The 13166-nt window shown below is 34.9% G+C and overlaps 1 protein-coding gene across 1 annotated transcript; it reads right to left on the bottom strand.

Moving 5' to 3' along the window:
• Positions 1–8841: 8841 nt before the first annotated feature.
• Positions 8842–10047, bottom strand: CABS1 (calcium binding protein, spermatid associated 1; the record flags this gene model as incomplete). Its single annotated transcript, XM_080673422.1, has 1 exon — positions 8842–10047. One exon carries the CDS (start codon positions 10045–10047, stop codon positions 8842–8844), a length of 1206 nt encoding a protein of 401 aa, XP_080529548.1.
• Positions 10048–13166: the final 3119 nt, after the last annotated feature.

Raw genomic sequence — 13166 nt, forward strand, 5'->3', positions numbered from 1 at the left:
CATAAACTTAAGTTTATTTATTCCATAAAGATCAAGTCACTTTGGAGAGCTAATTTTGAATACAAACCTAATCAAAGGTAGTGAGAAACATGAATAAAAAACTTTTTTGTGGTGTGTTTGTTTAATAATTTAAACACATAAACACTAGGCAGAAACTTTTAAACATGAAGTTACAACTTAAAATGTGTATAGTTAGAAATATGAATTATTTTATTAATCTTGTCATCCATGTTAATTTTCATTGTTTATGAGTAACTTTTAGAAATTTAACATTTCTGCTCAACTTTTTTGATATGATCATTATTGCTGGATTCTCTTACCCAAAGGAAATGAAAGAAAGAAACAAGCAAACAAAAAACAAAAAACAAAAAAAAACAAACCAAACCAAACCAAACCAAACCTAAAGCTCCTTAATTGCAGTTACTATACAATTATTTTTTCTTTCTTAAAAAAATATATTTTATTGATTTCAGAGAGGAAGGGAGAGGGAGAGAGAGATAGAAACATCAATGATGAGAGAGAATCATTGATTGGCTGCCTCCTGCATACCCCCTACTGGGGATTGAGCCCACAACCCAGGCATATGCCCTTGACCAGAATCAAACGCAGGACCCTTCAGTCCACAGGCCGATGCTTTATCCACTGAGAGACACCAGCTAGGGCTATTTTTTCTTTATAATTTTGCATGAAAAGTAGCTAAGTAATGGAATCAATAACTAATTATTTATGCTTATAAAATCTCAACTTCAAATGTGACTGCTTTTCCAATCTTTAAATTACAATATTAAAAACACTATAGCCACAACATAATTGATGGAGAATTAATATGTTTTAACAATGACTTTATTCAGTAGGATATCTTGTGATTTTTAAGAGAAAAACCACTGTATCAACAGTTATGGAGTTGAACTTCATTTAGTGGTCAAACTCTGATTACATTACTTGACTTATCTGAGGCCCATTTTCCTAAATGTAACATGAAGTGATTAATTTATTTGATGAAATGGTCACATCACAATACTTGAAGAATAAGAATAGAAAACCAAATGAATAAGTATACCTCCATCATGTGAAACAGTCACAATCTCAAGCAAAATATGACACACTCCATTTGTAATAAAATAGACAAATTAAATGGAAACATTGATTAATTAAAAAATTAGGCCCAATGATTTCTTGTATAATTTAGTACAACAGATGTTTCTGCTACTGAAAACATTTTTATTTTTACAATTACAAAACTAAAATATTGATTTATATCTAAAAGGTTTATCTTAGAGCTATTTGGTATTCCAGAGTATAAACTATTTTTATTACTATAATTTCTAAAAGTATTAATACTTTACTAATAAAAGTAGATAAAGCTTATAGGTTTATGACTTTGTTAAAGCATTTCCATTTTTTTTTATTGTTTAAAGTATTACAAATAGTAGTACATATGTCTCCTTTTTTTTCCCATTGACCTCCCCCCGGCCTCTCCTACCCCCCCAGTATATGCCTTTACCTGCCCCCCCCACCCCGCTGTGTCTTGTATCCATTGGTTATGCTTATATGCATGCGTACAAGTCCTTCGGTTAATCTCTTACAGCCCCTCCCCAAACCTCCCCTGCCTTCCCGCTGTAGTTTGACAGTCTGTTCAATGCTTCTTTGCCTCTGTATCTATTTTTTTCTCCATTTCTTTCCTTTAAAAAATCTTGCCTCTGCAGACTAGAAGTAAACATATAATAACAAAAAATGTTTGAGTCCCAATTTCAATGTCCAACAGTTCTGAGTCCCCGTTTCAATGTCAAACAGTTCCTTAAGTGTACATGTCAGCAAAGATATCTGGATGGTGGGCACATGGTGGCAATGCAGGTCTGACCCTCTCTGGTTTGGTCCTAGGCAACCTGCTGCGTCACACAGCTGCTGACTGCTAGCGTGGCAAGGCGTCGTCAGCGTCTTCCATCTCTAGACACAGGTGACAGACAGTGACTTGGCCCAACTCAGATTGGGACCCAGGTAACAGACAGCAGCTACCCTATATCTAAATCCAGCCTAGCACCAGGAATGTTCAGGGCCTACTCAAGAATGCAAATAATCTTTTCCACTAAAATTTACAGGGTAAACTAAGATGCTGATAGAGTATTAAATTTGACAGTAAAATAATAATCAAGTTTTCAGATTAATTTAAATAGGCTAATTGAAAAAGTGAATATTCAAGAAAATTTAATTGTACTGGACAAAAAGCTGTTCCTAAAGTAGTAAGTAAAATTTCTATTGGTAGTTCATCTCATGGTAAAATTCCTGAACATGCAAAGAACCTAAAGCAGTCATATTTTTGTGCAAAAAATTAAAATTTAAAGTTATCAATACTGCATTATAGAATTTACAAAAGCCCCCATTAATAAAAAAAGGGGGGGATAGTACGGTAATATCATGTAAGGAAAAATATCCTAAAAGTAAATTACATCTAGAAAATTTTTACTTTACAAAATTAATTTTCATTTGTAATGCTAACAGCAAGACACTCATGAAAAACACACATGGTGTCTAAATAAGACAAAGCATTTCCATTTTTAAAAAATGTATGATATTTCCTTTCAAATGCATTGTCTATGAGAAGTCTGTGGAAAACAGAGTTTGAGATCTCATAATAACTATACTGATTAGAAACTGGATTTAATCAAAGGGTAAGAAAATTTAAGTCTTTGAAATTTTAAAAATTATACCGTAATAAGGGATCCTCTCTCTGCTTGTCCAGAAGTGTCAGCCTTGCCTCAGCTTCTGAAGCCTCGAAGAGTGCAGCTGATTCATGCATTATAAAGGATTTCCCCCCACTCCTTTATCCTATTTTGTTCCTATTGTTAAGCAAAATATTATTATTATTTTAGCATTTGCTTCTGGGCTAATTCAATTATTTCCTGAAGCAAACAAGGTGTGGTATAATCTTCAAAAGGTGACATTTGTCTTTTCATTTTTCTCAGAAACATCATGGCTAATTATATGTGCATCAGAAAAATAGAAGCCTTACTACTTAACATTTGATTCACTTGAAAATTTACTAATAAAGTAATAATTAGTGAAACTGACTACAAACTTTAGGTTTAATGAACATTTTCAGAATTAAGACTGCTGTTTATAATATTTGTCTTGCTAGTAGGTGCAGATGTTGAAGACTCTAAGCTGGCAGAGAGTATTTGAAGATGGTAGCATCTTTTGTGTTCAATTTTAGCTTTTTAAGGTAAAATACTTCATTCCTAAACATCAGATTTTAGAGATCATAAAATGAGCTCAATTTAAACATTAGTAGTTGGAAGGCAGCTGCAAATGTTGCATTCTTTCTTGAATTTTCAAAACAAAAATAAGAAAAAGATAACTAATTAGCCATTTTGACACCTCCTTAATATGCTTGTTACCACTAGACCAATAATAATTCTTTAAATTGTAAAAGAAGGTATGTTATGCACCACAATAATTATCTTGCTCACAAGAAATGTTCTAGTTATTGAACAATACAAAATGTGAGCATTGTAGTAGTTTGACATTTGCTTTGATGTCAAAGTTATACTTTTCATGAAAATGTTATCACCAGAAAGATGGGAAAACTATGTATTCACACATAGTTAATTGGATTTGTGATGCTTTTCTTTCAACTTAGCTCCTAACTATGGTGTATCTTGGCATTGCTTTACCTGGTGATGAATTGAAGATCAGATGAGGTTCTCTAGATTTTTTTTTTTATCCTGAAGGTGAATTTAAGGGCACTGGACACAGTGTCTCCTTGATTATTGTTTTTTTCAGTTGATTTTAGGAGAACAACCTAAAATCTAGATAAAGATGCAGGCCTAGATTTGTGTGCTTTTACAAAGTGATTTTGTACATGAAGAAATAGACTTGAACAAATAAGTAATTAGCTCATAGTTTCAAGAGCCAGCATTTCAACCCAACTTTATCTTCAGTTTTTCATTTCCATTAGACCAAGATATTTTAAAGTTTGCTTAATTTATGTTAAGAGAATTTTTTATTATTATAGCGAGCAAGACAAACTCTATCTTAGGCGGTTTTGTATCCCTATCAACTAGATTTCCTGGCATAAACATAGGCAATAAATGATGCTTTTGACCAAATGAATATATATGAGCTTCCTTTCCTTTTCTGACTTTGTTGTAAATTATATCTAATCCAAAATTATATAGAATGAGAGAAAATGTGAGAATTACAACCACAAGATGCTTGCTCTCATTAAAGAGAGGCAGCCAACTTAAGTAGGAACAACTACAAATTGGGACTAATATTTGAACTTTCAAATTTTTACATAAAATTTTCATGTCAAGGAGGTTATGTAGTTGAACTTGTGCTTATCTTATTATCATACTAGTTAATATAAATATAATACACTAATAAGTATGGGAATATATTGATAATCATTCTTATTGGTTCCTGCTGTGGTTTATCTCTCTGCCTCTTGCTTTCTCTACCTTCCCAATACAACTTTTACTTTTTCATCTAAATAATCTTTCTAAACCACAATTAATATATTTACCACTTGCCTATAACTTTTGATGCCGATCATTGTCTATATCAGCATTTCCCAAACCGTGTTACACAGGGCATTAGTATCTAGAGTTCCAGGAGCTCCATGAACACTTCATGTACATAATCTCATAGAAATATTTCAGAAAATTTATTTCAATATTTTTATCAATGCACTTTACATTAAAACTTCTTTTAGCTCCTATAAAACAAAATAAAACAAAGCAAAGCAAAACAAAACAAAAATGAACAATCAAACAAACAAAAAAACATGTTAATTCCAGTGAAACTGGCTCAGGAAATATGAACTGTTCTGTGAAATTTTAACCTAAATTGCTACACATGATGTGATAGTTAATTTTTTGAGTTAATGTGGCTAGGTTAGAGTACCTAATTGTTTGGTCAAACACTAGTTTGGATGTTGCTGTGAGGTATTTTATAGATGTGATTAACATTTACAATCAGTTGACTTTAAGTAAAGCAGATTACTTTTCATTATGTGGATAGGATTCATCTAATCAGTTGAAGGCCTTAAGAGCAAAGACTGACATTTTCTAAAAAAGAAGAATCCTGCCTTGAGACTAAAACATAGAAACCATGTCTAAATTTCCAGTCTACTGACTTGCCCTGTGGATTTTGTACTCAAGACTATAATGTCAACTTTTATCTGAATTTACAGCCTACCAGCCAACCTGGGGTATGGATTTTTAATTTGCCAGTCTCCACAAGTATATAAGCCAATTTTTGTTATTGTTAATCCTCACCTGAGGATATTTTTCCATTGATTTTTAGGAAGAGTGGAAGAAAGAGGGAAAAATAGAGAGAAACATCAGTGTGAGAGAAACACATCCATTGGTTGCCTCCTGCAAAAGCCCTGACCAGGGCCTAGGCCAGGGAGGAGCCTGCAACCAAAATATGTGCCCTTGATGGGAATCAAACCCAGGACCCTCTGGTTCTCAGGCCGACGCTCTATCCACTGAGCCCAACTGGTTAGGGCTATAAGCCAATTTCTTTCTTTTTTTCTTCAGTTTTTTTATTTCAAGAAAAATGATTTTAAATATGATAATGTTACATGCAATGAACACCAATTATTCAAGAAAAAATGATCTTACATATAATAATATTACATGCAATAAACATTAATATTTCAAGAATAAAAGGATTTTAAGTATATTAGTATTACCCAAACTGTACTAACATAGTATGATATCACAAAAGTTGTAAGAAATATTAAAAATCTGCAAATAACAGGATTACTTCTATTATATTCTCGAGTTTTTTTTCCCCTCTGGTTCTATTTTTGTTCATCAGTTTATGTTGTTCATTATATTCCACAAATGAGTAAGATTGTATGATATTTATCTTTCTCTGACTTGCTTATTTCACTTAGCATAATGCTTTTAAAGTTTATTTTGTCGGATATGAGTATTGCTACTCCAGCTTATTTTTCTTTTCCATTTGCATGGAAATTTTTTTTCCATCCCTTCACTTTCATTCTGTGTGCCAATTCTTAAAAGAAATCTTGCCCCCCCTCTCTCTATATATATCATCTATCTATCTATCTATCTATCTATCTATCTATCTATCATTTATCATCTATCATCTATCTATCAGCTGTCATCTATCTATCTATCTATCTATCTATCTATCTATCTATCTATCTATCATCTATCTACCTATCTCTCTATGGCTATCATCTATCTGTATCATTATTTCCTCCAACCCCCTCTAGAGAACTCTAATATACATGGTCTGGCCCAATTGGGTTATTTTTCTTTTGTAAGGTTATAATGTCACAATTTGATATATCTGTTACTATTCTCTCTCAGATCTATTGTGCTTAACCTTACTTCAATATTATTGAACACACCAAGTACTTTGATGTTCTGGATCTTTGCCCCTGCTCCTCCCTCTGCTTAAAACCAGTTATCCCCTTCTTGTTCTGGTAAACTCATATTCATCTCTGAGTATCCATTTTATACCATCCTTCCTCAGAGAGCATTCATTACCTAGTAAATAAAATGATCATTCAGTTTTATTTATTCATACATTTAACATGTTTATTGAGCATCTACTATGTTCAAAATGCTCAGGATTGAGCAGTGGACAAGAGGGTTATGATCCTTTCCCTTTAGAATGGAATGATTAGCTGTGTTACTCCGGATAGCCCATTTCATTACTGTTATTTTGGAGTTATTATTAATAGTGGCTCCTTTCAGTCTCAAAAGTGTTCTGGTTTTGATGATAAATTATGTGATCTTCTTAATTATGCAAACATAAAATATAGTAGGGAAGATAAATTTAAACAGATGTTATGGGTTGAATTATGTCTTTTCCCTCACCACCAAACATATCGGAGTCCTAACTCCAAGAACCTGTGGATGTGACTTTATTCAAATATGGGGGTCTTTGCAGATGTACCCAAGTTAAGAAGTCATACTGGATTAAGGGAGGCTAATCCAATGACTGCTGTCCTTATAAATTTGCATATAGAGACACACAAAAAGAACATCATGTGATGAGGGAGGCAGAGATTGTAGGGATGAATCTATAAGCCAAAGAATGTCAAGGATTGCCAGCAACCACTTAGGAGGTAGGAAGAAGCAAGGAAAGATCCTGTCCTCAAACTTTCAGAGATCATATGGTCCTTCTGACACCTTAATTTCAGACTTATATCCTTCAGAATTTTAAGAGAATTTATTTATATTTTTAAGCCATCTATTTTGTAGTAATTGTTAACTCAGCCTTAGGAAATTAATACAACAGACAATTTTTTAAAATTATGGGTGTTACATATAACAAGATATTGTGTAACATTGGGGCATTGTGATGGGAGAGACAATACAGGGGACTACATGGTTGAAGGAAGTGACATTTAGGGGAATGACTCAGGGAGAGTATAGTGTGGTTTTAAATAGTACTCTATCTTGATTTTTCTGCTCAAATATTCAATTGTTAAAGCAAGATTAATTAACCACCTCATCCCATGATTTTGAAGTTCACTTTACCATGTAACTAAATTTTTGTTAAAATGTGTTTCTATGTTTTAACATACTACCATAAGCATTCTAGTTTATAGTCTACCCAATGGTATAAATCCTTATCCTTCCAAACTACCCCCATATCCCAATGTGGATACCATTTACTATTCATCCAGTGTTTTTTTCTTTTGTCTTTTTAATGTACAATAAAATTATGAGTCTCTATAGGATAATTCTATTCTTGGTGTCCTGAATTAAGTTATTCTTTCAACAAATAGTAGATTTTTCATTTTACTTACATCCCTCCTAACTTGCGAATCCTGTAGTAGAATATCAAACACACCTACACACAGTAAATCAGTTGCTGTCAAGATTTATTGAAGAATCAGCAAAGCGAAAACAGACTTTCAAAAGTCTGTGTCAGAAAAGGATGAAGATATATGTCCTTGAATTGCTAAACAAAGCATAAGAAGAGTGTGATATCAGTGCTTAAGACCTGAAAAAAATTGACAAAAATTCAGGAAAGACATTTTAAAGAAAGAAAATTAAATTGATTCATACCTTTACATACAATTTTGTTCTTGACAAATGTACATATTGTAAAATATCATTTTGCCTGACTCTATAGATCTTCAATACTTATGTTTCTTACATGTGGTCACAAAACAATTACTGAAGAGCCTCAGTTCTTAGATGAGTGAGGATTGCAGTTATATTTTTTAAAAGGTGAAAATATAAATTTTTATTTTTTACATTAGAAAGTTCTTGTTATATTTCTTTACTCTTAGAGATTATACTGTTTTTTGTTGGTGATTTCATATTTTGGTCTCAAATGCTTATACAATTCCATTAATTTATAATAAAACATTGCATAGGAGTATTACATTAAAAAACTTAAAAAGTAAAAAAAAAAAGGTGAGACTCATTAGTTGCATATTAATGAAAAAATATGCTTAGAATAGGCATTTTAGATCTTTTAATATTACTCTATATCTTTAACTCAGTAAATTATGCAATTAAGTATTAACTAAAATGACATAAATCATTAAATGTAGCAGAAAGCGAGCTTTCTTTATTGCTCTCTTAATATCTCTGATTATTGGATAACTTAATCAAACTTTGTGATATGAGGGGAACTCTTGGACTGTCAAATTTTGTAAGTTTCCATAAATATATTTTGCTGCATTATCTCTATCCCTAAGCATTTACATTTTCTAAGTCCAATACTTGCCTTAAATGCCCACTTTCTTTTTTTAATTACTTTTTTGCTTGTTGATGCACTTCTTATATATTAGAACTGGATGTCTAGGCTATTACACAATTGGACATGGCACCTCTTTTGTTGCTTTCAAATCAGGAACTCATCTGGCTCTTCTTTCAGTAGTTTAAAGACACCCATTTCAGTTGTAAAACTGTCTTCCTTTTCGCTTGGATTATCTAGATCAGGGGTAGTTTTGGAAACTGCCTCAGTAGCCTCAGTTACAGATTCCATTCCGTTATTTTCAGACAAATCTTCCTTCATTGTAGGAGATGAATCTTCCAAGAGGTTCATAGGTACTGGTTTAGGAACAACGAAGTCGTACCTGGATTCAATAGCAGTAAGCAAAACAGGATGGTTGTCTGCTTCACTGGCAAATTCTCTCTCCATCCAAACATCAACTCCACCTGCAGACTCTTCATCAGTTAACAGAATACCTTCTGGATTATCTTGGTCTCTTTTGGCAGTGGTAGTAAATTCAAACACAGTGATGAACTTTTCCTCATCAGAATCAGTTAGTTTAGACACAGCATTGGGGTCATCTTCTGGAAGAATTAAGTCAATTTCAGTTATTTTCTCTTCTGTAAAGGTAGTTATGTCTGGAATAGTAGTGAAGTTTTTTTCAGCAGTTGGAGCGATTTCAGTCTCAGGAATAGAAGAGTCAGTCATCTGGCCAACCTCATCAGCAGTGACATCGGATTTAACTGAGGAACTATAATTGTGGACATCAAGTTCTCCCTTAGCTGGAAGGGCAGGGATGTCAGTAACACTTGAAGTGCGTTTCTTTAGTGAGGAAGAGACTTCAGAAGTTATTGAGACATCTTTATCTCCTGGATCAATGGTATCCAAGAGAATATCCTCTTTTGCCATGCTAGTGGGAAAATCTATTAAAGAAACAGAAGTGACTGGTGATGAGATATTACCAATTTTCACTGGAATGACATTTTCAGTAATAGAGTCATTAGCCATGGAGCTTGTAGTGCTGGTCAGAGTGGTAATTTCTTTCTCCAGATTGGTTGATGACTTAACATAGGACTCCATATTCTCTTCTGAATTTAGTCTTTCCTTTGGAGATGGAAGCCTACTGTTTGTAATTGTTGAAAAATCACATTCCAGTATATAGTCACTTACTGAAGTAATGTGGTCTCCTTCTGAAGTAATAGTTGTTTCTGATCTAGGAATAGTGTCAGTCCCAAAGAGAATGGCTGCTTCAGTTATTGTCTTATTGCTTTCTGTTGGAGGATGTGAATAAATTTTTGGCAAACCATCTTCAGCCATGGGACAAAGTGGCACCATGCACACTCACAGGTCTTTCTCTGAGCCCAGTGGTATCCCCAGGCAGGAGAGTGGTATTCATTATAGTGACTGAAGCATTGGTCATCATGGTGATTGTTGCATCAACCACAGGGCCAGTGGCTCTGGCTTCCCTTGGAGGTTGTTTTTATGCCCTGATTGGGCACCTAGTATTGATATTATATAAAAAGACCATAGAGTCTTCCCTGATTATGGAATCCACATTTACAGTCCAATATTTCAATAGCAAGGAACTTGCATTTTCTGTGTTAGCATTGGTGTGCTTTCCAATACAGAGTTAGTGTCATTTGAAACAGACACAGCAAAGTCTGCCAGGTACTTTATGGGTTTAGCATCAAATGGGGGAAACTCCGGGAGCCACAAGATTATCAGCATGAGCTTCAAGTTGCCTTTCTTTCAAGTAAGTAATAGGGTCTTTTGAGGTGAAGCATCTCCTCTTGTGATTCATGTATTTAAATGTCTAAAAAATTAATGGCAGTTTGGCAGTGAATGAAGCTGCAGAGGTAATTAGGTAGTAAGAGTTCTGTTTTCTTCTTTGGAGAGGGAATTCCCACATTTCCACTCGGCATAATAAAAAATAGGTTTTTTTCTTTGTTGTAATTCTGACTTTTTCTTGAATTAACTTGAATAACAGTGGGAATGCCAGGTTTTGTAGTTTTAAATTCTTCAGGAATGTTTTCCTTTAAAAAATGTTATTTCAACCCCCAAGAGTTTTCTGGTAGGAAGTTGGAATTGTATGTCAAAAATCACCCAGAAACAGATCAGGGTGTGGAATAAGTATACTGGCCTTGGGCATTGTATCCTGGATTTCAGAGGGAGGGTTTTCATTAATGATGTTAGTTATATCAGTCATCATTTTGTTTCACTATCATCCTTAAGGTTTAGCTAATTAGATAAAAGGAGATTGTAGTCATGTTATTTTTCCTCCAGTGTCATTAGAAGAACGAATTTTCAGCCTTGGACACAACTAAATCTGAAAAACAACAGCAGCAGCAGTCAGAGAAGTGGATTCCATCTCAAAGGCAAATGCTTATTCTTCTTAGACATGGACTCAGCCTCAAAAGGTATAGTATCTTCCCTTAGTTATTGGTCACCTATCATGATATTACCATTCTCTGTAGTAATATCAGATAGATTTCAAGATAAACATTTTTAATTTTAAAGATATGAGCAGCTTCTCCAGAAATGTTTTTGCTTCAAGGGGCTGTCACTATTGAGGGCGTCAATGTCTTTGTTGATGCAGAGAATGAGGACAGCATCAGGGACAGGGAAAGAAGTCTCAAGTTAATGATAGGCACAGGTTCTTTATTTCTAAGTTGAAATACTGTCAGTTCTAGTGGCAGTAAAGAAAGTATTGGCATTATTTTGAGAAACCAAGATGGCAGCATAGGTAAACACCTAAACTGCTGCCTCGCACAACAATTTCAAAACTACAACTAAAAGACAAAACGGACATCATCCAGAACCACAGGAAGGCTGGCTGGGTGTAAATTCTACAACTAGAAGGAAAGAGTAAAGCACACTGAGACTCAGAGGAGCTGCAGGAAGCAGAGGTACTGAGACATGCGCGGAGAGGACTGGCAACTGAATGCGTGGCTGGCTTTCTCAAGTGGAAGGGAGACAAAAGCTCCTGACTGCACTGAACTCCAGTTCTGGGAAAGACTCTGGGAACCCAGACTCATTTGGGGAGAAACTGGACTGTCTGGCAGCAGGCAGAACTTGAGGGCGGCTTTCTCTCAGAGGTGCTTGCAGCGATTACCACGGGACATTGAGACACAGGGGCCTATTAGGGCAGGGCTGATGGGAAACCAATGCTGTCTGCTCTGCCCTGAGATTCCAGCCCATCCAAGCAGAGCACAGAGGCTTTTGCAAGTCTTGTCTCATAAGGGTGTCTCCAGCACAGAAGTTCTCCCAGCATAGACACAGCTGATCCTCACAGCCAATTAGCCTAGAGGTCAATTCCTCCCAGTGATACCAACAGCAATCAAGGCTTAACTACAACAAGACTGTGCACACAGCCCACAAAGGGGTGTAACAAGAGTGTCCACCTCAGGTAACTGGGGAGGCTGAGCCACTGGGCCCTATAAGACACCTAGCACACAAAGCCACTCTATCAACTCAGGGAAGCAACCAAAATGCAGAGACAAAGAAACAGATCACAAATGAAAGAAACAGAGGAAAGCAAACGACTGGATATAGAGTTCAAAACCACGGTTATAAGGTTTTTCCAGAATTTTCTAGAAAAGGCCCATAAATTTAGCGAGACCCTTGAGGATATGAAAAAGGACCAACTAGAAATTAAGCATACACTGACTGAAATAAAAAATATTATACAGAGATCTAACAGCAGACTAGAGGATCCCAAGAATCAAATCAAAGATTTGAAATACAAAGAAGCAAAAAACACTCAACCGGAAAAGCAAAAAGAAAAAGGAATCCAAAAATATGAAGGTAGTGTAAGGAGCCTCTGGGACAACCTCCAGCATACCAAAATCCTAATTATGGGGGTGCCAAAAGAAGAGAGAGAGCAAGATACTGAAAACCTAATTGGAGAAATAATGACCGAAAACTTCCCCCACCTGGTGAAAGAAATAGACTTACAAGTCCAGGAAGTGCAGAGAACCCCAAACAAGAGGATTCCAAAGAGGACCACACCAAGACACATCATAATTAAAATGCCAAGAGCAAAAGACAAAGAGAGAATATTAAAAGCAGCAAGAGAAAAACAGTTAGTTACCTACAAAGGAGCACCCATACGACTGTCAGCTGATTTCTCAACAGAAACTATGCAGGCCAGATGGGAGTGGCAAGAAATATTCAAAGTGATGAATAGCAAGAACCTACAACCAAGATTACTCTACCCAGCAAAGCTATCATTTAGAGTTGAAGGTCAGATAAAGAGCTTCACAGACAAGAAAAAGCTAAAGGAGTTCATCATCACCAAACCAATATTATATGAAATGCTGAAAGGTATTCTTTAAGAAGAGGAAGAAGAAAAAGGTAAAGATAAAAATTATGAACAACAAATACATATCTATCAACAGTGAATCTAAAAATCAAGTGAATAAAAAAAAATCTGATGAACAGAATAAACCGGTGAA

Source organism: Plecotus auritus (genome assembly GCF_963455305.1).
Source record: "Plecotus auritus genome assembly, chromosome: 1".
Taxonomy (NCBI): domain Eukaryota; kingdom Metazoa; phylum Chordata; class Mammalia; order Chiroptera; family Vespertilionidae; genus Plecotus; species Plecotus auritus.